Source organism: Melitaea cinxia, chromosome 5, assembly GCF_905220565.1.
Source record: "Melitaea cinxia chromosome 5, ilMelCinx1.1, whole genome shotgun sequence".
Lineage (NCBI taxonomy): Eukaryota > Metazoa > Arthropoda > Insecta > Lepidoptera > Nymphalidae > Melitaea > Melitaea cinxia.
The window spans coordinates 1,837,431-1,863,902 of NC_059398.1; the positions used below are offsets into that span (position 1 = coordinate 1,837,431).

A 26,472-nucleotide genomic window follows, 5' to 3' on the forward strand; every position below is an offset into this window, starting at 1 on the left:
ATTTAACGACATAGTAGTAAAATAAATAAAAAACAATTAAAATATCATATTTTTTTATTTCATAAAATTGCTTTATAAATGTATTTACATTATTACAAGTTCATTTGCATACAGTTAGATAATTACAAAAAAAATCTGCTACCTAAAACACATATCTATTGACTTACAAGATGATTTGGAATTTTTTAAAGGTAATGTAGATACTTTCTTTCTTTTCACACTACTACTAAAAGATGTACTTGATGCTTGTTTTTACTTCAGGTGTTACAGTTCTAGATGGAGCCTCGATTTAGGTGAATCTTTAAGTTTATTTTCAATTTTCACCGAATGTGTAATAGTATGAGATTTTTATTTATATTAAAAGAAATGAAAGAAAATATATCGTACCTATAGTGTATGTCAGTTCCTTTACATAAAATAGTCGCTTGCAGAGTTTCCATATACATTTTTATATCTTCTATAGATGATGTAGTATCAATAACAATTTCTGGTTGTTGAGAGAAAGAAACCTGTTGTATCAGAAATGATTATGTGAGCAAAACTTAATAAATTTTATAAAATGCTCTGTATGCATTATGAATAGATAAAATTATTCAAAAAAGCATGAGAAAATTATTTACCTTCACTGAAAGATTATTGGAAATAGTAAAATTCATATCTTATATAATATCAACTCTTCATCACAAGCAAAATAACACCATCCTTGGATCAGTATTGAGTGAAAATGAGCATGGATCTCTTCTAGTGTAACACATGATGGTGGAGACATTTTTTTTTTATTTTTTTTTATTTTATTTGGAACACCAACAGCACATAAGACATTAAATGAGTACAAAATGTACATTTCGACTAAGCCATTTACAGGTATTCACACATGTTCGAGATAATGACCTAATGTTGAAATTTATGTACAAAAAAATATTAAAATCTCGCAAATCTATAACAATATGATAAACATAATAATATCTAAGTCTTTTACATTATTAGCTGTTACAATCTCTGGTGATTCCATATGATGGGGTCCTGCTGGTTGAGAATCTTCTTTTAAATTGTTACCTTGAACGATTTTTAACAAGGGTTGTGTATAATCCAGGTTTTTCGATTGGTCAGTTATTAATGTCATTTTGCACTATTGGAACTTGCTGTAACAAAAAAAAAAAAACAACTTTAAAGTAAAGTAAACAGATTTGATATTTCTTATATTTCAATATCATCTAAAAATAATAAATTTTGGCATTCAAACCTCTTCAGAAATGTCCTTTTCCAAATCGTGAGGGTTTATTGGAATGACATTGTCATTCAAAAGAGTCCACCTTTCGCGAGGGATGATAATTTCAGCTCCATTAATAATCAATCGATCAATTTTCTTAATATCTTCTTCGCGAAAGTGCTTCTCACACAAAACTGATTTGGAGTCAATTGTTGTGATAAAGCTTTTACCCATTTTCCCTCAATACGTTATTCTGAAAGTGAATGAATAAATTTTGAGAATGTAATTACTTGCAAATCTTGTAATTAACCTTAATTTCAACAATTTCTTAAAAGTTCAATAAAGATTAATTTATTTAAAAAAACATGATTAACTAAGCAAATAATAATTTTACATATTCAGTATTCCAATGTACAGCTATGAATCAATAACGTATGAAGATATTATTACCTTTGGTAGTTTGGTACTTTGAATAAAGATGATTGACGCAAATTGTTTTTCAGTAATTCATTCTATTTTAGCGATCAGATGCTAAATCTCTTTTACATCCACGCACAATACAATGTTTCACCATTTTGTAATGTTTCTTTTGGTCAAAAATTAAAAAATTACGGAGCACGATTATTTTCTCACAAATGCCGCAAAGAAAATTTGTAAACATTGTTTACAAAATACATTATTCAACTAACTTCATTTACTTGTACTCATAAGCACATGACATAAACAGCTAACTTCACAGAGGCAACTTACCGTCAGCAGCGCAGACTGGTGGCTGAAACAAGTTTTTAGGGACAGGCGGGCTATGCTTTAGTACGTAGCGATCGGTCTCCTTTTCTCTATGCTCCATGCCCTTTGTCATAAGAATACGTTATTTAAAAATTCAATTCAATTCTACGAGAGAAATTCAGCAGGTCAAACACCACATTGTTTGAACCGAGACTCTCAGACGTTATAGTGAATAAAATTTAAAACAGTAATAAAACATACAATAATTATAATACACAGTTACAATGAATGTAGCTAAATGTGGTTGCAAGGAAAATCGACCTCCGATGGCTGGGCGTACTGTTTGTGTTTGCTCCACAAACGCAAAAAAAATGCCAGCTGCTAGCTTCAAGATACCAACAATACCTGTTAGTCGTCCATTACAGGTTAATAACAAGGAACATCCTGGAAAACAAGAAACACATGGTAAAGAGGAGAAAAAGAAACAATGGGCTCTAACAGACTTTGATTTAGGCCGTCCTCTCGGGAAAGGTAAATTTGGTAACGTATACTTAGCAAGAGAAAAAGAATCACACTATGTAGTAGCACTTAAGGTTCTATTTAAGAGTCAAATCCTAGATTCAGAGATAGAACATCAAGTCCGACGCGAAGTTGAAATACAGTGTAGACTGAGGCATCCGAACATTTTGCGTATGTACGGCTATTTTCACGACGAAAAAAGGATATATTTAATTTTGGAGTACGCGAAACACGGTGCGCTGTACAAATTACTGAAGGAACGCGGGCGTTTCGATGAAAAAACTGCAGCCATTTATGTGCGAGATTTAACCATGGCTTTGATCTACTGTCATTCAAAGAAAGTTATTCACAGAGATATAAAACCCGAAAACTTGTTAATCGGTCATAATTTCGAGTTGAAAATTGCTGACTTTGGTTGGTCGGTTCATTCACCGTCCTCAAGACGTATGACTCTATGTGGAACGTTGGATTATTTATCTCCAGAGATGATTGAAGGTAAACCCCATAACTATGCTGTTGACATCTGGAGTCTAGGAGTTTTGTGTTATGAATTACTTGTAGGATTGCCTCCGTTTGATGCAAAGGACTCGCACCAGACATACAGAAAAATAAGATATGTTATAATCAAGTACCCAGACTTTATTTCAGAGAAAGCAAAAGATTTAATGGGTAAGTTATTAGTTATCAATCCGGAACAGAGATTACCCTTAATGCAAGTTTTACAGCATCCATGGATTATAGAAAATGCCCCGGAAGGTGCTCGGCCTTCTTTTGTCAATGAACAAAAGTAATTAGCAAGTTTTGTCTTTGATGTTTTACTGTAATGATGACTTATTTTGTTATCAATTATTGTTCAATTTTAGAATAATTTACTTAATTATGATATGAAATAAAGTTAATACATTAAATACTAAAATAATATTTCTAAATGAAAATTTAAAATAACTCAATATTTATAAGTTTTCATGACAATGTAATTTTGATTAATTATTTAAGATTTAGTTTTTGTTTAAATAAAAACTCTAGAAAAAAGAATGACTGATGACTGAAATATTTAATTAATTTAAATTTTTTGTGCTCGCTTTTATGATTATGTGTAATATTATAAAATTATGGTTTATATACTTAAGTTTTAGGAAATTAAAATGCAGAACCATTTAAAATATTTAATATTGTCAACTACAGACGAACAATACAGATTTTCTTCTTACATTATAATAATTATAACATCAAGTTAAATTACTGAAATACTAATTTCCATGTGTTCATGCATTAAATGTAAATAGTTTTAATAAATATTGAAATTCAAGTTTTTTTGTTTTTGTTCAAGTAATAAATATCAACAGCATATTTATCAAAGCTGGGATCTCGTTTGACAATGAAGTTCCAATGGATATATTCTCCAAATAAACATAAGAAGCTGAGTAAATAACCAATAGCTAGTGCCACAAAGGCACAGTACAATTTTTTTAAATTGATCAAAGCTTTTACTTCTTGTTCTGTTGTGTCCATAGCTCTTATTTTATACATAGCATCATTACGCCATTTTCCTACAAGACCCACTTCTATAATTCTTCTAATATATACATCGGCCAAAGGCTTAAGTGGCGTATTTTTATGAAAACCGATTGATATCGGAATATTGACAACACAATCAGACATGATATGCAAATTTCTTTCTCCCCTTTTATCGTTAAATTCATCAACATCCTTGGTTGAAGAATTGTTCAATTTCATGTCAATTTTCCTCTTAACGCTCAAATATTTGAGGAAGTCGGAACAGTCGTAATAAGCAAAAACGCCTTTGGCTATTTTTTCAGCGGCTTTTTCCGGGTTATCAACGTTTTCAAATCTCTCCGCGATCTTTTGTCCCATTTCATCGAGAGATCCTTCAAAAAATTTTTTTGTCTGTAGTCCCCAGCCGCCGCATGCTATTTTACTGTTAACTAACTCTTTTAAAGTATCGATAGTAACTCTAGGCTCTGGATTAGCTAAAATGGCTGTCATGCTAGCTCTGTAGGATACGACTAGAAGAATGCAATAGAGCCAGTACCAGCCAGTAAGTAAACGGATCGACCAACCGGTCGGTAGTTTAGGTAGAGATACAACGAGCAACATTCCGTACGTGTAGAGAATGCTATTTGTTATTTCACCGAACAAATAAAGACCGACAGGTTTTGCATCTGTAAAGTAAATATTAGGTAGTTTGAACTTGAGTGACCTTCGGAAAGTTTACCTACTTTTTTGTTAGACTTGACTCATGTTTTGAAATTAATAAAATCAGTTTTAGATCGAAAACGGTTACTCACAATTGTAATGTTTTTCATTTTTCAAATTTTTATAGTTTAATAAATTTATGTAATAATTCGCTAGGCCGTAGAATATTAGGCCAGTCACTAATAAAACTAGTAAAACAGCGATCCACATGTACAGACTGTAAGAAAGTCAAAAACAACAATTTTATTTAATTCAATTAAGTCGGAAAACAAAAAAGTAAAAAAAAAAATAAAGGAACATACCTATTCTACCATTAAAAAATTATTTTTTAAAAAATTTACCATACATACTTAAAAGGCAAAATAAGCGTTTTCCAGGAGTTATCAGTCAACGCCTCGGGGGTAAGGAAGGTCCAGCACTGCGACGTGTACGGGTTGCTCAGGTCTGACAACTCTAAGTGATAAGGAGTGTATTGCAAGTTCCCGAGAGCTACGTCCGCTCGACCGCTGTCTACTTCACCGAGGAGACCAGAAAATGACCCGTTACTGCATCTCTCACCCCATTTATGAATATGTGAGTTTATCGGCTGGTATAATTTGGGCACGAAGTTCATTTTTTTAGCGAGTGTGTTTAAAATCTGTAATACGTTTTATTTAATATGTTTGTGTGTGTTTGAAATTTATATTACTTTTAGTTTTTTTACACATCTCAACTTTAGTATTATAGGTACAATAAAAAAACGAACTTCTGCAATAGTACAATTAATTGATATAACGTCGAAAACATTAGATACAAAGTCGTATTATGCAATTTTTAATGGATAATGTGATTGAAATTTTGTCTTTATCTGAACAAAACGATTTGTTTAAATTTTTGGGTTGACTTACTTCAATTTCAACGCCACCGACCTCGTTCGTACCATTAAACTTCCTGACCACCACTGATGGCAAATGTTCAAAATAAACTACATTTAAAACTTCGCCATTTAGATTGCCCGTTTTATCCGCGAAGAGGTCTCGTTTATAATGAAATTTTCCGCTCCACGTGTCAACACGTCTTGATATAAAAACACCTTTTATTGGATTTGGGAAGGGAACAGTTAAGAGATCGAACCAGGGTTTATTTTTTGCGCTACGAATCATATTTCTATGGTATTTCAGGAAGACCACGTTCACGATTCTCTTCCAAATATAATGTAAGCTGCTGTGAAATAGTCTTATGTCATGAAGCATTATAAATTTTGCCCTGGTGTCCAGTATCCTGTATCTAAAATTGACAAATTTTTACCATATTAGGTTAAAGTAAATGAGTGACCAAAAATTTCAGAAAGGAAATAGGTAGGTACCTCTTTTTCATCAAGTCTTAAGAGGTAATTTACCTTTCATATAAAATTAGATCGTAGGAAATTAATAATTCTCTTCATAAATTTGAAAAATGACCAAAAATAACTTCACTTAAAATGCACCTACTTTATAATAAGGCGATTAGACAATACATTAAAAAAAACGTACACGTCCTTTAAAATACACCTTACCTATCTCCAAATTTCAAAAGTCTGGTCAATTGTAAACCATTGGCCATAATGATTATATACAAGTTACATCCGTCTGTCCTCGCCTGCCATAATGTTTCAAGTGTATCATAATTCGGAGATAGTAAATCTTCATTTTCCTCCACTAGAATCTAAAAGTCAAAGTATTGTTTTAAATAGTAAATAAGCGAATAAAAATCTAAACATTTATGCAGTACTCCATTTGGGGCGTACAAGTATTTCATAACGCAATTTTTTAGGATTTTCTGAACCTCCCTACCTCCCATGTAACGCGCCGTAAAGTTTTTCTGCACCCCCCTCCCCCATCCTACCGAATCGCTACGTGACACTCAAGTGACCATTTTTACCTAAAAGTCACAATTATTATATTTGAACTACCCATTTATAGTATAAGTAATCGTAAGGCATTTGCATAAACCCTTTTAGAAGAAGCAGATCAACTGACAACCACACAAGAAGTGGTGAAAAATTATAAAAAGGGTATCCAACTTGAAAGACAAAATAATTTTTAACAAAAAAAAACCGACTTCAAAAAGGAAACTAAAAAATAATTTTTAACAAAAAAAACCGACTTCAAACAGGAAACTAAAAAGTGAAAAATAAATTTAATTAGTACAAAGTAATTCGTATTTTGATTTAGTTAATCAGAAATGATTAAATAAATATTTTATAATTTTGAAGTTGGTGGCAAGTAAAACAATAACTACTCTAGTATCTACTCGTAACTTGTATTCAGTTTTCTTTCATAATTTGTTTCATTGACTATTAGGTTGAATACTGTTATTATTCTGTTATTGTTTTGACATATCTAATAATATAATATATAATATTTTACAATTTTTAGTGATGGGTAGACCTAACAAGGATGCTTTTTTTCTTATGTCGGGGGTTCTGAAACATACACAACACACAAGCACAAACACCCAGATCATGGCAAACATCTATATGGCCAGTACAAATGTCTTTCGTGCGAGGGGATTGAACCCACTAACGCCAGCGCAACAGCCGGTGCTGTGACCGCTGCGCTAACGCGTCGATATTTATATAAACATAAATATCCACTCCGAGCTGGAATAGAACCCGCGACCGTCGGTGTTTAGGCGCCGCCGACACGGCACATGCACCATTATATCAAAGCGGTCGTCAAACAGCAAAAGGTAACTGCTGTAAATTGTTGAGAAATTCCCTCGAGTGTTTATGGGCTCCATCATCAAACCTGGTCCTGCGATACAGATGATCACACAGCAGGTAATTGCTATAAATCGTTGAAAAGTTCCCTCGACTATCTTTCGTCTCCATCATCAGACTTTAATGGAACTTGTAACTCATATAGGTGCAAAGTTCTCATCAATAGAAACGAATTAAGTTCAAACAGCAGGTAAATGCTATAAGTCGTTGAAGAGTACCCTCGACTATCTTTCGTCTCCATCATCAGATCGACTCCAGACCTTTATTAAATAGTAGTGCTTTATAGTACTTAATGAAAACATGATTAAATTTACTAGTCACCCTTACGATTTTTGAAAAAAAACTTTTAAAAATAAAAACAATGCTCAATACAGTCGGGGGATTCCCCGTAAAACGTAAACGAAAATGGTTGCCAACTTGAGATATTTTAATTTCCTAGATTTTTCGCCCCTGTAACGCATCGTAACGTTTTGCAAAAACCACCACATGCCACCAGCTGCGTTACGTAATACTTGAACATTACTTTATGCATATTATTTTCTAAAAAAGTAATACAACGTAGGTAGATGAAAAATTAGTCAAGTAAATACGCATTATCAAAAATTACTCCAAAAGTTGTAATCAGATCTCGATGAAATTTAAATGTGATCACGTGATAAACATCAGCTTTCGATTAAATTAAAAATTATCAAAATCGGTACACCCAGTAAAAAGCTATGCGGATTTTTAAGTTCCCCTCAATTTCTCTGGGATCCCATCATCAGATCCTGGTTTCCTTATCATGGTACCACACCAGGGATATCTCCTTTTCAACAAAAAAAGAATCGTTTCATAAGCGACAAGTTATCGCCGAACATACATAAAATCTATCTATCTATCTATCTATACATATATAAAAGCGAAAGGTCATTCATCACGAAATCTCCAAAAACATAACACCTACAAACTTGAAATTTGGCAGGTAGGCTCCTTATAGGACGTAGACATCCGCTAAGAACGGATTTTACAGAACTCAACCCCTAAGGGCGTAAAACGGGGTTGGAAGTTTGTATGAGAGTCCCATGTTTTTGAAGTAAGAGACTTGAAATTTAAAATGTATGCTCTATAGATGGTGAGGAGGTGTCCAAATAATGTATCGTAATCTATATATATAAAAGAGAAAGGTCACTAACTCACTCATCACGAGAACTCAAAAACCGCTGGGACCATCCAGTGGTTTTTAATCCATCCAGGATGGACAAAGATGAAATTTGGTAGGTAGGTAGATTATAGTAAGTAGACGTCCGCTAAGAACGGATTTTGCGATATTCCACCGCTAAGAGGGTTTAATTGGGGATTATAGTTTGTACGAAACATAAACAGCAGCTATAAGTTCGCCTGATAGGTTATTTATACTGCAGCCTGAAAATAAAGCTAAAAATGTGGTGTTTTATAAAAATAACTATTAAATTATACTAAATTGTGCCTTTTAAAAAGTTACTCAGTGTGATAAGCATTTCAAGTGACTGAAATAAAAAAAAGTTTGCGTTAAACATCTTAATAGTAATGAATATCTTCATAACCACGCGAACGTAGTCGCGGGCAACAGTTAGTGTATTATAAAACAAAGTCCCCAAAAGCGTATGTGGTCGATTCCCTCAAAATCTACTGAACGGATTTTCATGCGGTTTCACCAATGGAGAGAGTGCTTCAAGAGGAAGGTTTACGGAATGACTAAGCCGATTTTGATGAAAGTTTCACTGAAAGTTTGCTGGTAAAACTTTGTGAAACACTGATTTCAACGCGGGCGAAGCCGCGGGCACAGCTAGTATATATATATACTGTCGAATTGAGTAACCTCCTCCTTTTTTGAAGTCGGTTAATAAAAATAAATCCTAAGATTAGAATTTAGTACATCATTCAATTAATTTAAAACTATATAGCTATCATTTTCTTTAAATAGTAATAAAGTATAATCCTACAAATAATGCAGAAAAAACAAAAGTGATTGCTATGAAACTTGAGCTGTACCTATACTGAAGTTCCAGTACACTTTAACAATTTTTATTGCGAAATTTCTGTGAAATCGAAATAAAAAAAAAGAACTGCAATGTTGCTAACTAATAAGAAACTGTTACACTCGTACCATAACAAGCGGAACTGCAAAAGTACTTCTAAAAAAATCTCCTCCAAATACGTTTAAATACACCGCATCACAAATGATGACTAGGCAAGTGACGTCATCTTTTCGGACCAAGTCGTTTAACAAGTCTATAAGCACTGATTCCAGGTCTTTTCTGATCTGTATTAGACTATTTATTGAGACACCTACATCTGCTTGAACACTGTGAAATTAAGATGATGATACTTTTGTAATAATTTTATCAAAAACTTGTTAATTAATAAAATGATTAAAATAGGCTTTGTTGAAAATATTAGCATTGACAATCATGGGCTCGATACTCGATTAGAGCAAATTTGTACCCTAATATTGTTGTATTTACATTTTCTACCCGAATCTCGTACTCACAAACCCCCCATGGACATTAATACAGTATAAAAATTTTGTAGGAGTTATTGTGTTACAATTAATCAAATACAAATAAAATATTGTTTTCACACATAAAGGTCTTTACAGAAACCGATTCTACGCGCTTAAATCCCAATAAACATCTTATATTTTATATTGTTATCGAACCCGCGACCGCTAAAGGATCATTCTTATAAAGACAACTTCTTTCTTAACAACAGGCAAACGAAACACGTCCTTCTAAATCTTGAACTAATTAAAAAGTATTAATTAATGATAGTGATGAATTAATACTTTCAAATAACCTATAAGTAATAAATTTGTAAAAAAGTAACCTAAGCACTACGAAAAAAATACACACCCAATTATAACCACCGCAGTGAGAACAGTCTTCACGACATTTCCCGCCATTTTCACCTTACAGATTAAATCAGTAAAACATTTAACTTCCTTTCACAGCGGTTGATTGACAGCATTCATTTCGTATTCAAAGCACTTTGATCGAATTCATTTATAAATTATTTAACTGTTAAAGAGCTTGGTAATACGATCTATATTTGAAAAGGTTAGGTTTTAAATAAAAGACAAGTTTAGGATAACCATTTTATTCCAAAAACATTGTATATTAAAAAGTTGTATAATTCATATAAAAATATAATCAACAAACCATATATAACATTTAAGTCACCATTCACCATAAATATTTAAATATTTATTTATAAGTACAAGCGAGAGGCATAACATTAAAAAGCCACATACAAAAAATAAATAACATTTTCAAGCTTTACACTAAGAATTAGTCAAACAGTGCCTAAAGTACAGCTTCTTATACTGATTTTAAGCGAATTTAAAAGAGTAGTACATAGCTTTAATAGTAGTACATAGCTTACACGTGATATGTATGTAAATGTGATTTAATTAATGTCTCTCAATTGTATCCGCCTGTATGTATATAAAAAAATTCATTATATCTAAAGGTATCACATAAAACTGTATAAGTCTTAAAAAATAATAATTGTATTTGTATAAATTTTTATTATTATAACTTAAATATAATTTTATTTTAATTGTATATATAGTAAACAATATTCGTCTACTTAAAATAGGTCCTTTCCAATATTTCATACTTAAAATCTTTATTATTTATATTGAGCTTTTCATAAAAATATCATTAAAAAAATACACATTTTCAATGAACAACTTAAAATTTTTAACTATTTATATGGTTTAAAAATAAACAATAAAATAAATTGTAAAAAATAATCAAAAATTAAATATATTCTATCATTTTACTTACGTAACTTATGTCCACGCTTGATTGCATCAAATTTGATAATTATTTTTTTATGTTTGTTAGTCAAGGTGTTTAATTCTATATAAAAAAATAAAACAAATAATAATGATATATTGACGAAAAAATATAGGGGTATGGAGTTCTTCAGGTCAGCTAGTTAAATATATTATCAAATCTCATCACTCCAAGATGCCAAGAATTAGTGATTGTAACTTGAATTAATATAACTATACCCCAATAGTTTACTTGGTAAATTATTTAAAGTTTGCTGTCGACGTAGCTCTGCCAGTAGACGACGTCTTTCCACCAGTGAGGGCGGGACAAAGCGCCCGGGTACGTCATCACTTTGTTCTGAATGTGTTTGTATACCTGTGTAAATATATATTACATTTTATAAAATATTTTTAACACACATACACAGTCGTCTGTTCCTAAGTAACTTACATGGATTTGTAGCTTAAGAGCGGTTTAACTAAGCGGTGGCTAAGTATTGCTTAGCGAGATTTTTATAAGTAAGACCGTTAATGCTTGTGTTATAGCCGTTACGGGTAACAGCCGACAAGGTATTTGTTTTTAAAAATAGACATAGAAATACTACATATATAAATACAAATATTACACTCATACTCAGGCGGAAATCAGACCCGGAACCCGCGACACAGAAAGCAGGGTCACTACAAACTGTGCTAAGGGGCTAGTCATTAGATATATATCTTATACTGAATATATTACTGTTTCAAGTGGTTTACGTTGTTATATTTTTTTATTTAAAATATAAAAGAATCTTAACTAAAAATATATTAGCATTTAATGGTGTGACTCACAATATTAAAAATAAGTTAATAGCATATAGTCCAGTCATATTAGATCTGTGGAAAAATTCGTAGTGAGCTGAATTTTTGTATACATCTTTATTACGGCGTTGTAAAGATGTAGAAAATCGACAATGACTTCGGGCAGGCTTAAAGTTATAAAGGTCACGAAAATATTTTTTTCGCCAATATCTCGTGACCTTATTGCTCAGAGGTCAAGAGAGGTCATTATAAAAATTGTTTGTCGTAAAATTGTCTACGAAAATGATTCATGCTTATAATTATGGTAAAAATCAATCATTAACTATCTATGTATTAATTTAAGCCCTTACGACTAACTGAATGTAAATAGTACCGATAAATTTACTATTATTAGTTAGACAAACAGAAAGTGATTGGAAAATCCTGCTTAAAATCTGGTGAAGTACCTCAACCTTACAGAATATCACATTAAATTAATAATACGCTCAAACAGTGTTGTGTTCCTATGGTGAGAAAGGAAGCCTAAGATCTAAGATAGAGTCGGCGCTTGCAATTACCCCTTCTGTATTATAGCATAGGATATGGTATCCGTACCATCGTGCGTACTGTACCTATGATTATTTACATGTAAGAGTTTAAACATCTCTCCAAAGGTTCGCATTTCTAGTACGGTGACCAGAGCTAGTGATAGGGTGGGGGGGATTGGGGGTAGGGGCGACAACGCGCTTGCGATGCTTCTGGTATTGCAGGCGTCTATGAGCTACGGTAATTGCTTACCATCAGGTGAGCCGTATGCTTGTTTGCATATATAGTTTTATGAAAAGGAAACTAAAAATTGACCAAATAGAATAGTATCAATAAACCTACCATTTATGGTGTTAGTTAACATAGCTTACCTCTCCATCGGACAATCCAAGCACGGATTTCATGCAGAAGTCAGGTGGGGCCAACGTGTCCGCTAGAGCGACAGCTTCTGGTGTTATCTCTGAGCATAATCTGAGAATACCTTCACGAAGGTGAAACCCTTGGTCCAGGGTGAAGTAACCACCCTAAAAAAATAAAAATTATTATTCCCATAATGGTAATCTGTTTTTGCCGACTTCTAAAAAAGGAGGATATTCTCAATTTGATTGTATTTTTTTATGTAAGTATGAACTTTTGACTGGGTGGAACGACTTCGATAAAAAAATTTAATTAAAAATTTTTTAAATTAATAATTTAAATTAAAAATTATTAAAATTTAATTATTTAAATTTAATTTATTTTTCGAGGTGAGTAGGTGGCTTAGCGAGGGTGGGCAAGAGGGGGGCACCATGTCCCAGGCGCTACTAACAAAGTTGCGCCAAATGGTCCGCATAACAAAAAAAAATGCTGGAGATATTATATGGTTTTCGAATGGGGGGGGGGGAACTCGCTACGTCACTGTGTCGTGTGGTCTCAATTAGATTTGATGACTTTTGTTTTAATCGAAAAATGCTTGTCTTTTAGTCCCATTTAAACTTTATCGATATCTGATGACTACTTATTGAGTAATCTTTGATAACGCGCATTTGCTTGATTATTTTTTCGTCTACTTATGTTGTAACTTGTCGATGTCGAATTATTACATATTATTATTTTTTATTTATTTAAAGTATACTTGGAGGTGTGATTTTTTAATCTCGGATCAACCAAGTTAAGAATAAGTATTTCTTCAAATAAGATGCTTTCTATTTAACCCATTGTGTAATTATTTATTTATTTAATAAAGGCATACCAACTAAGTACATAAAAAAGCTTTCTACATTAAAACAATACAACAATAATTACAATGATTTGTAAGTTCTTTTTTGTTTTATGTATTAACATTACATTACTTACAATGTACAAAGTCGCCATATGCTTCTCTAGAAGGAACGCTCCGAACAATGAGACCAGTTTCAATAAAACTCGTCTACAAGATACGTCTTCGAAATTCTTCGCCGTATTATAGAAGTGGTTTAGAATGTAATTCTGGAACAATTGAAAACATTGTAGCTACTCTCGAGGGTTCAATAAAAATAATGAAATCAAATTAATATTTCGGCTCAAGGATTTGGAGAAAATAGCAAATTAGCTTGAAAAAATTCATTTAATAACGAGACGAAACTTGTTGACCCTTTTTTATTTAGGAGAAAAATTTTCGCAATTGCTTTAAAAGTTTATATTTATGTTTCTTGTATTATTATTTTTTTGTGCATTTCAACCGTCCACATTTCGTTTTTAATATTTTTTTTCAAATTTAGTTTGCTAAAGCAGTCTAACACTTAAATAAATTGTGCTATCCCAAAATTACACTGTCAACATTTGACGTCAAGTGGCTACTGCCGTACAGACATTGCAACATTAGAGACAAGTCCATTATCGGTCTGTAAGAAAACGATTTCCTGTAATATGTCCAAATTGACAATTATATGCAATTATTAAAAAAAAAAATTGTCGAAACATTTTGTCATTCCGATCTGACAACCCTATTTGTTGAAGAATATATTTAAAGTAGGCACGTTACAGGACTTTAGGGAAAAATTCCAGTATACTTGACGTATAAAAACCTCCAAATTATTTTTAAAAAATCCCACAAACATAAAAAGAACACACCTCTCCATATACAATAGACAACGTCACGGCGTTATACGACTGTGATTCGTTCTTCGCTTGCAAATTATCTTTGCCTTCTTGCTTCAGTTTTGAAACTTTTTCATATGTCATCTTCAGGACGTATGCGGTTAACCATTTGTACATTTGAGTTAGATCTGAAATAATATATATTAGATAAAGTTTTAAGTAACCTCATATTTTCTAAGAAATGTCAGAAATTCTTTAAGTTCTACAAGTTCTTCAAGACTTCTCCAGTTTAACTATTAAGAATTATCGTCTTTCTAGTTCCACTTTATCGACAAAACTTAGTAGTAACATGAAATAACTTAATCACGCAGTATACGAATTTGTAATCTTCTAAAATCTTCCAAGAACATATTTTGGTCTGCAAAAGTTTCATAAGCATTTACATCGATTCCAACAATATTTACCCACACACCTGTACCCCAAACGCCAACAAAAAAACAACTTGTTATTAACGCTTATTCCAGAGACGAATACTAACCAGTACCAGTACACAACAATAAGTATTTCCCGTACGAATTCATAAGTTTTTATGGATTTTTCCATAGATGAATAATCATCAGAAGCTCACAGAACTTAGCAGAAACTTCAGGAAACCCAAAGTCTTTAGAGAGTTGGTGAGATCTACAAGTTGTTCTAGACTTCTCCAAGGGCAAGTAATCTTCAGAAGCTCATTAGCATTTAGCAGGAACTTTAGGGAGCCCAAAAACTTATTACACCAATAAGTAGTAGTCCTCCTCATCGATTTCGATGACGGCGACCCAGGGAGTCATGACTAATTTCTCTGATGGGCCCTAATATGGCTCGCTAATCCACATTTAGTTTTAAATGTCCTAGAGCAAGTGCGGCAGTAAAGCTGACCCGCAAAGTTGTATGTGTAAGTATAGGATATACACTCCTATACTCCTATACTCCCTCCTACACCAATAAATACTTACTATACGGATCTACAAGTTGTTCTTGACTTTTCCAGGGGCAAGTGGTCTTCAGGAGCTCATCAGCGTTCAGGAGGAACTTCAGGGATCCCAGAGGTGTATCATCATCAGATAGCTTGTGTCTCCTTCCCCAGGCAGTCAGTAAATAGTTGCTGGCTTGCTGCAGCAGTAAACTGTTCTCGCCCTCATATGTACAGTTAGCGTCGTTGTCGTTACGAAGGTCGCCTAGACCTGAAGCTGGAGGTTTTAGATATATTTTAGTATTAACATAATTATTATATGTTTATTTATTTGTATTTGAAAAATAAATAGTAAAATATCACATCAAATAAGAACTAATAACAAGCTAGCATATACCAGTCCAATTGCCACTAACAACGTGTTTAACATTCACACACAGTCAACTGTTCCCAAGATACACGATTAATTGCCAGAGTTTTAGGTAACATTTGTTCAATATATAATTTTTAAATATATACTTAAATCATATCTAATTACTACACAGATAATAAAGGCAGGCACAAATATAATCTTGGAAAAAGAATAGGATCACGAAAGATAAAACATTTTATAAATCGGAAAAAAATGAAAAATGGTTTGACGATAATTACTAAAAAAATATATTATTGTTGACAAACAAACTTGATGAAAAGTTAACTTAATTTATGGAGACATAGATAGCACTCGTTCATATGTTTTCAAAGCAATTTATTTTTTAACTTGCCAAGTTCTTTCAATTACTTTAATTACCTTTCAAGTACCCATGTCCACCGCAAGCCTCCCTACAGTTCTGTATGCCGTCTCTCACCACCCAGGAACACATTGGCTTGGCGGATGATGATAAGGCGTGCAACTCCATACCTAGAGCCGCGTCGCCTTCCTTACCTGGAACAGTACAATGTGATATGAAAAATGTAGCTTATTGATAATGATATGATATGTGTATAATAAATATAAATGATAACTGGGGTATGACTATGTTATGTACTAATGTTAGGTGTATACCACGTAAACGTAGTTTACGTGGTATACACCTAACATTAGTCCGTAAGGAAGCATGAAGTGATATCAATTTACTTATCAAGTGATTAATGTGAACGTTCCATGTTAAATAAGTATCCATGTGTAAGCCAAGATATCTTTCATGAGTTTTTTCTTGTAAAGGTCTGTTATTTATTGTGAGAGGTGTGTAATTTGGTATTAGTTTGTTTTTAGCTTTGAATAGTATATAACTAGTTTTAGAAATGTTAATAGTCAAAAGATTGTACTGAAGCCACTCATGAAGGACATCGAGATCGTATTGGGCCTGAGCTATAAGATCGTGAATTGACGAACCAAAGTAAAAAAGGCATGTGTCGTCAGCGTAGAGAGTGATATTACCGTTTAAGCCAAGTTCATGCATGTTATTAATATAGACTAAGAAGAGCAGAGGGCCTAGTATTGATCCTTGTGGAACTCCATAAGACATAGGTAGTGGGGGACATTGGGAGTTACAATCAATTTTTACTATCTGTAATCTGTTCTCAAGGTACGATTCAAACATCTTTAAAGCTTTACCGACAATACCAATGGCTTCCAGTTTCTAGGGAGATATTATAAGAATCTAGTAAATTGTGAGTTGTAGAAATAGGCTGATAAAAATAACTGAGTTAGGACACAGCAGAAAATATCCTGCTTAACATATGGAGCAGCCCGACTGGGGTAGTGGAGATATTATAAGAATCTAGTAAATTGTGAGTTGTAGAAATAGGCTGATAAAAATAACTAAGTTAGGACACAGCAGAAAATATCCTGCTTAACATATGGAGCAGCCCGACTGGGGTAGTGGAGATATTATAAGAATCTAGTAAATTGTGAGTTGTAGAAATAGGCTGATAAAAATAACTAAGTTAGGACACAGCAGAAAATATCCTGCTTAACATATGGAGCAGCCCGACTGGGGTAGTGGAGATATTATAAGAATCTAGTAAATTGTGAGTTGTAGAAATAGGCTGATAAAAATAACTAAGTTAGGACACAGCAGAAAATATCCTGCTTAACATATGGAGCAGCCCGACTGGGGTAGTGGAGATATTATAAGAATCTAGTAAATTGTGAGTTGTAGAAATAGGCTGATAAAAATAACTAAGTTAGGACACAGCAGAAAATATCCTGCTTAACATATGGAGCAGCCCGACTGGGGTAGTGGAGATATTATAAGAATCTAGTAAATTGTGAGTTGTAGAAATAGGCTGATAAAAATAACTGAGTTAGGACACAGCAGAAAATATCCTGCTTAACATATGGAGCAGCCCGACTGGGGTAGTGGAGATATTATAAGAATCTAGTAAATTGTGAGTTGTAGAAATAGGCTGATAAAAATAACTAAGTTAGGACACAGCAGAAAATATCCTGCTTAACATATGGAGCAACCCGACTGGGGTAGTACGTCCACCTTACAGAAGATCACCGCTACATAATAATGTTTTCAAGCAGTGTTGTGTTCCTGTTGATGAGTAAAAAGACCAGACCTCCTGGGGAGAATGAGGGTAGGGTCGGCAACGCGCTTGCGATGCTTCTGGTGTTGCAGACGTCAATAAGCTACGGTTATCGCTTACCATCGGGTGAGGTGTACGCTTGTTTGCCGATGTAGTTGCATAAAAAAATATTTATAAATATAACCAGTAAGTTTTTAGGGTACTGGTAAAGTTGAAATCCTGTTGTAAATAATGTAAGCGCTTGTAGGTATAGAAGATACCGTACCTTATTTATATTTATCTATTTTTTTTTTATTTTTTATTTTTTTGAAGTGGCAATAAGTAATAAAATCTTACCAGCATATTTATCTATAGTCATGTTGATGTGTACAGCGCTGAACCACGAACAGAAGATCCGAAAGGCGTACGTCGCCGCTAGATACGGCAGCAAGCGAATTTGCTAGAAAATTAAACAAATTGAAGTTATTTCAAAAGAATGCACCTTTGGATCGTCATTTTACAAATTAAAATTATACAAGGTTAAAGTGATTATAGTTAAAAGTGAAGGCATCACTGTTTCGGAAAGTAAATTCTGCAGAGAAAAAGGCAAGAAAGTCTACAGTTACTTTTTTTTTTAAATGTGTTTTTTTTATGAAATACAGCGCCTCTAAATTCACACGTCTTTATCATGAATATAATCGCACGATATATAAATTATATTATTTAAAAGATTAATAGTGTTTCATTAATGAGGTCAAAACTTCTAGAAATTTTAGAATAAAAAGAATCTATGTTGAGTGCGAGCATTAAAATGAACCATAACTATCCTTTAATAATCTATCCTTTCATACAAACACAAAATTTCCAATTTGTGTAACTATATAGACTAGCGATCGCCCAGTGGTCGAGATTCGACCATAAGTCATTTAAATTATAAGTTTGAACAATATTAAGGTTCTGTGGTCAAAGACTATTTTCCTGTATTGATAAACAAAAAAGTATTTATATGCGTGTGTGCGTAAAATACGTGGTAGTTATTGTTTTTTTTTTTTTTTGATTTAATGTATTTTTATGCATAATTAAAAATATTAGCATTCTGCACTCCTCCTCAATATAAACTGTAAGTGTGCAAAGTTTTGCTTTACGTATTAATATATAGATTTATCATTACGGTAAAATACATGAGACATAAGGAGATTTACTTTTATATTTTGCGAACACTTTCAGGAACTATTTTTTTTTTTTTTTTAAATTAACTTATCTAATTTTAATATCTTAATTATTATTTTTTTTTTTAAACATATATACCACTTCTTTTTAATAAGTTTTGCACAAATTTCGTCTATATAAGTACATTCACCTGCTGTTGATACTCCAAAACAGGAGTTTCTTCAACGGCATTTTGTGCACCAAACTGTTTTCTCACAGCTGAGTATCTGACTGCTATTACTATAGCTTTCTGGAGGTAATTGGTCGATATTCCTGCAATATTTACTCTGCCACCTGAAATGTACACAAATTTATTGCCATAACCATTATTATAATGCTTTGTCATGGCTTATGTCCAAGTAGAAAAAAATTCTTCGTTGATATAAGCAACCTTGTATATTTTTTTAACAACCACCCTGGTGTAGTACTGGTGCGAGTAGTGCTAGTCTGTCCTTGTGGGTCTCCCCACCGTGCCTCGGAAAGCACGTTAATTTTTAGATTATCATAAATACCTATCCACCAACCCGCAGCGGAGCAGCGTGGCGGATTAAGCTATAATCCTTCTCCTACATGGAGAATGATACCTATGCTGTGCAGAGGGATGATACAGGCTGAACGCAATTTTATATTTTTAAACTTTCAAATACGATTTTTACTGTCAGTATTTTTAGTGTTTAGTTGGATGCAATAAAGAACTTTGTTACTTTTCTCTGTAGTATATAATCGGCACTAGTTCATTAAACTTTTTAAACGTCAAAATTGCTTGTTATCTCTGGCAGAATTTAATTTCAGGTCAACAACTGTCAATTTATGCAATTTAACTAACCATCTTATTTTAAACTTAATAAAAAGCATATTACATTGGAACGATTTCAATTTCAATAAAAGCTAAAACAAACTTTACCTGATAAAATACCCAAAGAGGCACCAAATCTCTTATTGGGGTCTCTGTACGCTGTTTGATAGTCACCATTGTCATCCACTCCGCCCAACTTGTCAAGGGCATTCTCCTTTGGGATATGGTAATTGTTGAACATAACAAATCTGTAGTAAAAAAAAAATGCCATAAATAGGATAAAAGAGGACAGATAGATGAATATAAAAAAAAACTAATTTTTAATCAATAGCAATATACATACCCGTTATCAATACCATTTAAGCCAACCTTCTCTCCGATATCGCCCACAATGACTCCAGGGAACGGTTTTAAGGTCTTCGTATCTCTGAGAGGTACCACAAACGCGTGCAAGCCATGATTTTTTCCTTTGGATATCAGCATAGCGTATACAATGGCGTGAGTCGCGCATTTTCCTAGAAAAATAATTTATTATTAATCATAAGATAATTCTATTTCTATTTCTCTCTTACTCTCACACTCTCTCTTTCTTTAAATTTCATTTTTAGCATCTAATTATAATGACATTGCTAGTGTAAACTATTTTTATCCTTTTTAAAATTTTCTTAACATATAGTATTGGCAGAGGTAAAACTGGTGATAAAAACGATATGCGAGTTAAGTTGGGCTTTCGTGCAGGACGTACATGATACAACTAAGTAGGTATATAATTATTTAGGATTCTAAAGTTGCAGTGAAGTACCGATGCATGTTGAAACAAAAAAATAATAATAGAATAACCAAAGCACGGGCATAATAAGCCTGTGGATATATCACTTAAATAAAAAATATATATATAATTATTTAAAAATTATATTAATATTTTTATAAAGAGCGATTTCTAAGTTTTTTTTTTTTCAATAGAATGCTAAGCATTAGTTTTAAAAAAGCAAAGAGTTTTGAATCCAATTTCAATAAAGTAAATTTTAATTTGATTTAACTCAAAAAAGTCGTCTTTCTCAGCCAAGCCAATAAAGGCAATTATCAATTTGCAAAATTCGTACCCTAATATCAAATAACCTTTAACGTGCCTCATAAAAACTATACCATGCGTTAATAATTTTACAATTCAAAAATATATCTCGATTAGTGTATTTGCAGATAAAATATCATTGAGTCAATGTACCAAGTCAACGATGTCACTAAAGGTCATATGTGATAAACAGCAGGAATTTGACCGCGGTCACTAAAGCGGGACCCTATTTTTGTGTAGAATTGATGTTAAAGACATAAGTGCGATGATGTCGCCTCTTAGATTATACGGAATCAGCAATTACCGCGAAGCGCGGCTAATTAATGTTACCGAGGAAAGCGCGCCGTGACTTTCGCATCATATCAGATGCGGTTTCGTCCCAATTTCTTTTTTGCTGATAACTCCTATTTTCATTTAAATTATGGATAAAATATTTAAGGTGAGTGACGCATTTAAGTCGATATGGATTAATACTGTATTCGTTTTAATAACGTATATTAGTTGATAAGGAATCATTTTTTGTCGTAGTGCCTTTACAATTACTACATTATATATTTTTCAGAAGTTAGAACTGATATTGTAAACTATTTGTAAAAGAGAGATATTTTTTAATATTTTTATTTCATCTACATTGTTTATTAATTGTTGCTTTTGTATGCTGTATTAATTATTGCTTTTGTAGACTATGGGCAACACGCATGACGCCGCGTTGGCGCAACGGTTACAGCCATGGATCGTACCTGTTGCGCTGGCGATTGCGGGTTCGATCCCCGCACATGACAAACATTTGTATTGGTCATACAGGTGTTTGCCGTGGTCTGGGTGTTTGTGCAGTCGTTGTGGGTCCCCACCGCGCCTCGGAGAGCACGTTAAGCCGTCGGTCCCGGTTGTTATCATGTACACCTGATAGCGATCGTTACTCATAGTAGGGAATATATCCGCCAAACCGCATTGGAGCAGCGTGGTGGATCAAGCTCTGATCCTTCTCCTACATGGGGAAAGAGGCCTATGCCCAGTAGTGGGATATTACAGGCTGAAGCGTTGTATGCTGCCAATTACTAACATCATTGAGATTATTTTATGGATTTCCCACGTTTCGTTGTTGAATAAACTTCCTATTGCGTTAACATTTCTTGTTGTTTTATTTTATATTGTTCTTTTTTATGTGGCTGTGAAAAATTTGTACAACAAATGAGATTTTATTATATTGTATTCTATTCTGTAATACTGTTTTATGAATTGCTCACTTTCCTGAGAGCCGATGACGTGATAGCCATCCAACTGCTGGCTTTGAAATATACAGACCGAAGACGGGAAGCAGCGTCTTCAGCGCAACAAAGCCAGCCCTGCGGTCACCAACCCGCCTGCCCAGCGTGGTAACTATAGGCAACACGCATGAGTTCACGCCATTTTCGGCGCAAACTTGTGCAGGCCTATGTCCAGCAGTGGACTACGACTTTCTGGAGTCATGAGTGAGTCACTTTTCTGAGTATCTCATTAGAAGCAATTTGTTATTTTTTTTTAAATAGTAATTTAACGTTAACTTGGTTACTAGTGTTAGTTGAAAATCCAAGTTAATATACTAGTTTTATATCGAATCTAGTTTTTAAACTGTTCTCATACAGGATTATAACATAATACATTGTTGAAATACCTTGTAACAAAATTCATTATAAATTCCTAAAAAAAACTACTGATAAAGTCCTTCGTTTGTTAAACCGATAAATAAAAACTATTTTATCTCTAATATTTTATCATAATATACTTAATAATACAATAATTAATATACACACGTAAACATGATAAAAAATTATGACTGCAATGCCGTGTGAAGAGTATTCATATAAAAAACTAACCATTACATAAAGACTAATATAATTATTATTCGATGTGACGATCCAAAAGTGCTTTTGAAGACATCTTTAATAAATAAATGTTTAATTTCGATATTCTTATATGGTGATAGAGTATTTTTTACTGTCTTTCTGTACCAAACATCACAACTAACTAGTATGTGTCTGTCAAAATTACAGAGAATACAAAAATTAAATAAAAGTACAGAGAATTTAACTGACACCACAATTTGAAACTTAGTACAGTATATGTATGGAGAAAAAAAAAATAGGCTGTCACTGCCCGCCTCATCTACGGAGTCGCGGCTGACGGTCTCGAATATACGTAATATAAATCCCTAATTCATTTAAGGAAGTTTCGATTGGGAGTAAATTGGTCATGAAAAATCTGTCACTAGCTCCCTACCATATGTGGCGTTCACAGATTACAGCAGACTTATACAGTATCAATCACAGCTTCATCTGAAACGCATTCAACTCACTAGCAATCGACCATAAACATATCACATATAAAAAAAACGTGTATGAAAATAGTACTAGCAAAGTAAAACTGGAGACCAAGGAAGAGAATTAAAATTTGAACGAGGTGTAACAAAAGGCGATTTCCTGTCACCAAAATTTTTCATAGCGGTTCTGCAAGACATTTCCAGCAAAATAAATTAGGAACAAAAGAGCATACTGTTAAATGGTAAATACCGCAATAATCTAAGATTTGCAGATGACATCGCGATACTGGCTGAAACTGATCATCCATTTCATCATCAGATTTTGTTTTTTTTTTATCATGGCACCATCCTTGGGACATTTCCTCTCCAACAAAAAAGAATCAACAAAAAATAAGAAATATATGTATACATACAGTCGAATTGAGAAACCTCCTCCTTTTTTGAGGTCGGTTAAAAAGAAATGACTTTCACATTTAAGTTAACAATAAAGCAATCATTAAAACTAATATTTCCTCTAAAAATTCCATCAAAATTTGTATTCAAAATTACTAGTACATCCTGTTCAAGTAATAACAATCAAGTTAAACAATGGAATTGTATTTACATCTTAATGTTTTTGAGGTCAAAATGTCAAAACATATATTATGGTCACGATAGTTAGGCGACTCGAAACGAAACTTGATTCAAGTAGACTTATCACCTTTTGTCTAAATATTTAAAAGAATATTTTATTCCAATGTACACTACTGTGTGGCTACGTTACTAAAGAATATAGCCACCCCCTCTTTTCCCGTGGGTGTCGTAAGAGGCGACTAAGGGATAACACAGTTCCGCTACCACCTTGGAACTTAAAAAGCTGGCTTTGAAATACACAGGCCGAAGATGGGCAGCAGCGTCTTCGGTGCGACAAAGCCAGTACTGCGGTCACCAACCCGCCTACCCAGCGTGGTGACTATGGGCAAAACACATGAGTTCACGTTATTTTTGGCGTAAACTTGTGGAGGCCTATGTCCAGCAGTGGACTGTATAGACTGTAATGATTATGATAAAGATGTACACTAAATGCACATTAATGGCAAGTAACTGATGCACTAGAGATCATGGGCTTGATCTCAACACACGATCAATATTTATGTTGGCCATATTGATATTCGTGGTAGTGTGGCATTTGTATTTGGTGTATTTCCAGACTTCCATAAAGAGTTTACAAGCTGCTGGTTCCCCCTTGAGCATGGAGCATTTTTTATTTACTACAAATTGTAACTAAGACTCACCAATGTTTAGCACATATGCAAGCAACAATTTATGTACATATGATTTTGTGTCTTGAAACATACAGAAAATCTATACAAATAAATAAAATTGGAGTGTCTGTTTGTTATATTAAAATAACCGCTTTTTACTAAATGCATATGGATGTATACACGGTACATATACCAAAATAACATTTTTTACAATTTTTCTCTGTCTGTCTGTTTGTACCGTCTAATCTCTGAAAACTCTGGGCCGATTTTGACGGGACCTTTACTGGCAGATAGCTGATATAATAAGGAGTAACTTAGCCTACTTCCATTTTTTTTTTTTTGTAACTGTGAAATGAACATTTTTATTTTTTATTCCACGCGGACGAAGTTGCGGGCACAGCTTGTATATTATATACTGCTTCATAGCAGCACCGCAAAATATCCTGTCTTGCAAACTGTCAAACGGATGAACTATAAATAATCATATGCTTCCTGTAATCGCCCAATTTTCTGTGCAATTTTCAAAAGTATTTAAAATATGAAAATTATTCAAATTTGTCCAAATATTTTTAAGTTTTGCACTTAGGAACACATTTAGTGATCCAATTTTTATAATGTAGAATAAGGTGATCCATTTTTACATTTTTTATGTAGATTAAGTAATAATAATCAATAATGTTTAGATTAAGTAATTAAAATAAACAAAACTGAACTCACCCATATTTCCGACCCAGAACTTAGCCGCTTCAAAATCAGCAGAGTGTATAACGAACTGTTTCTTTTCTGGGACATACGTCGCAGTTGTTCTCATGCCCTTAGCGTTAGAACCATGAGATACTTCAGTTAGAGCGAAACTTCCACCGATTTTACCATTTTGCACATCTTCAACAAAATGATAGTGATGAGGTTTACCACTTCCTTGTATCGTGTTTGCAAACATACGAAATGTTAAAGACAGTTTAACAGCTAGGGAACTGTCGTACATAAACATTGCTTCTGTGTCTGCTTGTAGTATTCTTGGTTCTTCTACAATCTAAAATATTTCAAAATAAATGTTTAAAATATCCTTTTAAATATCTTTAACACACATAGATAAGCAAATTAATGCTTGTGTTACAGGTAACAGCCGCATGATATTATTTTTTTTTTAATAAATATATAGAAATAATCGATATGTAAACAATTATAAATAACACACTCAGACTCAGGCAGTAATCAAACCCACAATCCTCAGAGCAGAAGGCAGGGCCACTACCAAATGGGCCAACGAGCTACTTCATTTCTCAATTTCTATGTGCATATATCTAGAATATCAGAATTTGTAAACAGCAATATAAAATGAAATTAAATTTGATAATACTCATTACATTTAATGAAATTGTGAATAAAATTAAAAAACAATAATTCTTGGAAAGCATGACAAATATTATCAATTACGACAATTATATGAAATTGCCGAAATTATTGCACTAATGAAGGGCTTGATTTCATGTGTTTTTAAGTATCCTATTTTGCATTTAAGTAATACTTTGTTTAACTTCATCGTTTTTTTTTACGATAATGCTTTATAAAAAAATAGAATAGTGATTGATATAAAAAGATTCAACAAATAATCTTTTTGATTTTACAAAATTCGGTGTTTATGAATAAATAAACCGTAATATAACAGTAAATAATACAGTGAGAAACCAACATTCCTAAAAACCACATGATAAAATTAAATAAATATCACAACCTAACAAACGAACTTAACAAAAATGGTTATGTGGTTAATTTATACGCGGTAGAAGTAGGAGCGAGAGATATACCAAA

The 26,472-nt window shown here is 33.0% G+C and overlaps 3 protein-coding genes and 1 long non-coding RNA gene across 4 annotated transcripts in view; 1 reads left to right on the top strand and 3 right to left on the bottom strand.

Moving 5' to 3' along the window:
- Positions 1–36: 36 nt before the first annotated feature.
- LOC123653389 lies at positions 37–867 on the bottom strand. The gene is made up of 2 exons (XR_006743089.1): positions 621–867; positions 37–509 (listed from the first exon to the last, which is right to left on the bottom strand). It is a non-coding gene; the product is annotated as an uncharacterized LOC123653389 (long non-coding RNA).
- Positions 868–2,220: 1,353 nt separating this feature from the next.
- On the top strand, positions 2,221–3,361 carry LOC123653939 (serine/threonine-protein kinase Aurora-2-like). The gene has a single exon (XM_045589913.1). It carries the CDS (start codon positions 2,221–2,223, stop codon positions 3,244–3,246), a length of 1,026 nt encoding a protein of 341 aa, XP_045445869.1. The 3' UTR covers positions 3,247–3,361.
- A 246-nt stretch (positions 3,362–3,607) lies between these two features.
- Positions 3,608–10,332, bottom strand: LOC123653633 (glutamate receptor ionotropic, delta-2). Its single transcript, XM_045589627.1, has 8 exons — positions 10,283–10,332; positions 9,538–9,736; positions 6,207–6,355; positions 5,560–5,938; positions 5,023–5,309; positions 4,765–4,889; positions 4,677–4,712; positions 3,608–4,638 (listed from the first exon to the last, which is right to left on the bottom strand). Exons 1-8 carry the CDS (start codon positions 10,330–10,332, stop codon positions 3,761–3,763), a joined length of 2,103 nt encoding a protein of 700 aa, XP_045445583.1. The 3' UTR covers positions 3,608–3,760.
- A 985-nt stretch (positions 10,333–11,317) lies between these two features.
- LOC123653634 (peroxisomal acyl-coenzyme A oxidase 3-like) overlaps positions 11,318–26,472 on the bottom strand; it is a 46,132-nt gene continuing 30,977 nt past the window's right edge. The window contains exons 4-14 of the mRNA XM_045589628.1: positions 25,378–25,693; positions 20,389–20,560; positions 20,154–20,293; positions 19,401–19,543; positions 18,398–18,500; positions 16,335–16,469; positions 15,588–15,821; positions 14,626–14,780; positions 13,870–14,001; positions 12,906–13,058; positions 11,318–11,584 (exon numbers count right to left, since the gene is read on the bottom strand). Coding sequence (XP_045445584.1) covers positions 11,474–11,584; positions 12,906–13,058; positions 13,870–14,001; positions 14,626–14,780; positions 15,588–15,821; positions 16,335–16,469; positions 18,398–18,500; positions 19,401–19,543; positions 20,154–20,293; positions 20,389–20,560; positions 25,378–25,693 — 1,794 coding nt within the window. The 3' untranslated portion in view covers positions 11,318–11,473. The remainder of the gene's footprint in view (positions 11,585–12,905; positions 13,059–13,869; positions 14,002–14,625; positions 14,781–15,587; positions 15,822–16,334; positions 16,470–18,397; positions 18,501–19,400; positions 19,544–20,153; positions 20,294–20,388; positions 20,561–25,377; positions 25,694–26,472) is intronic.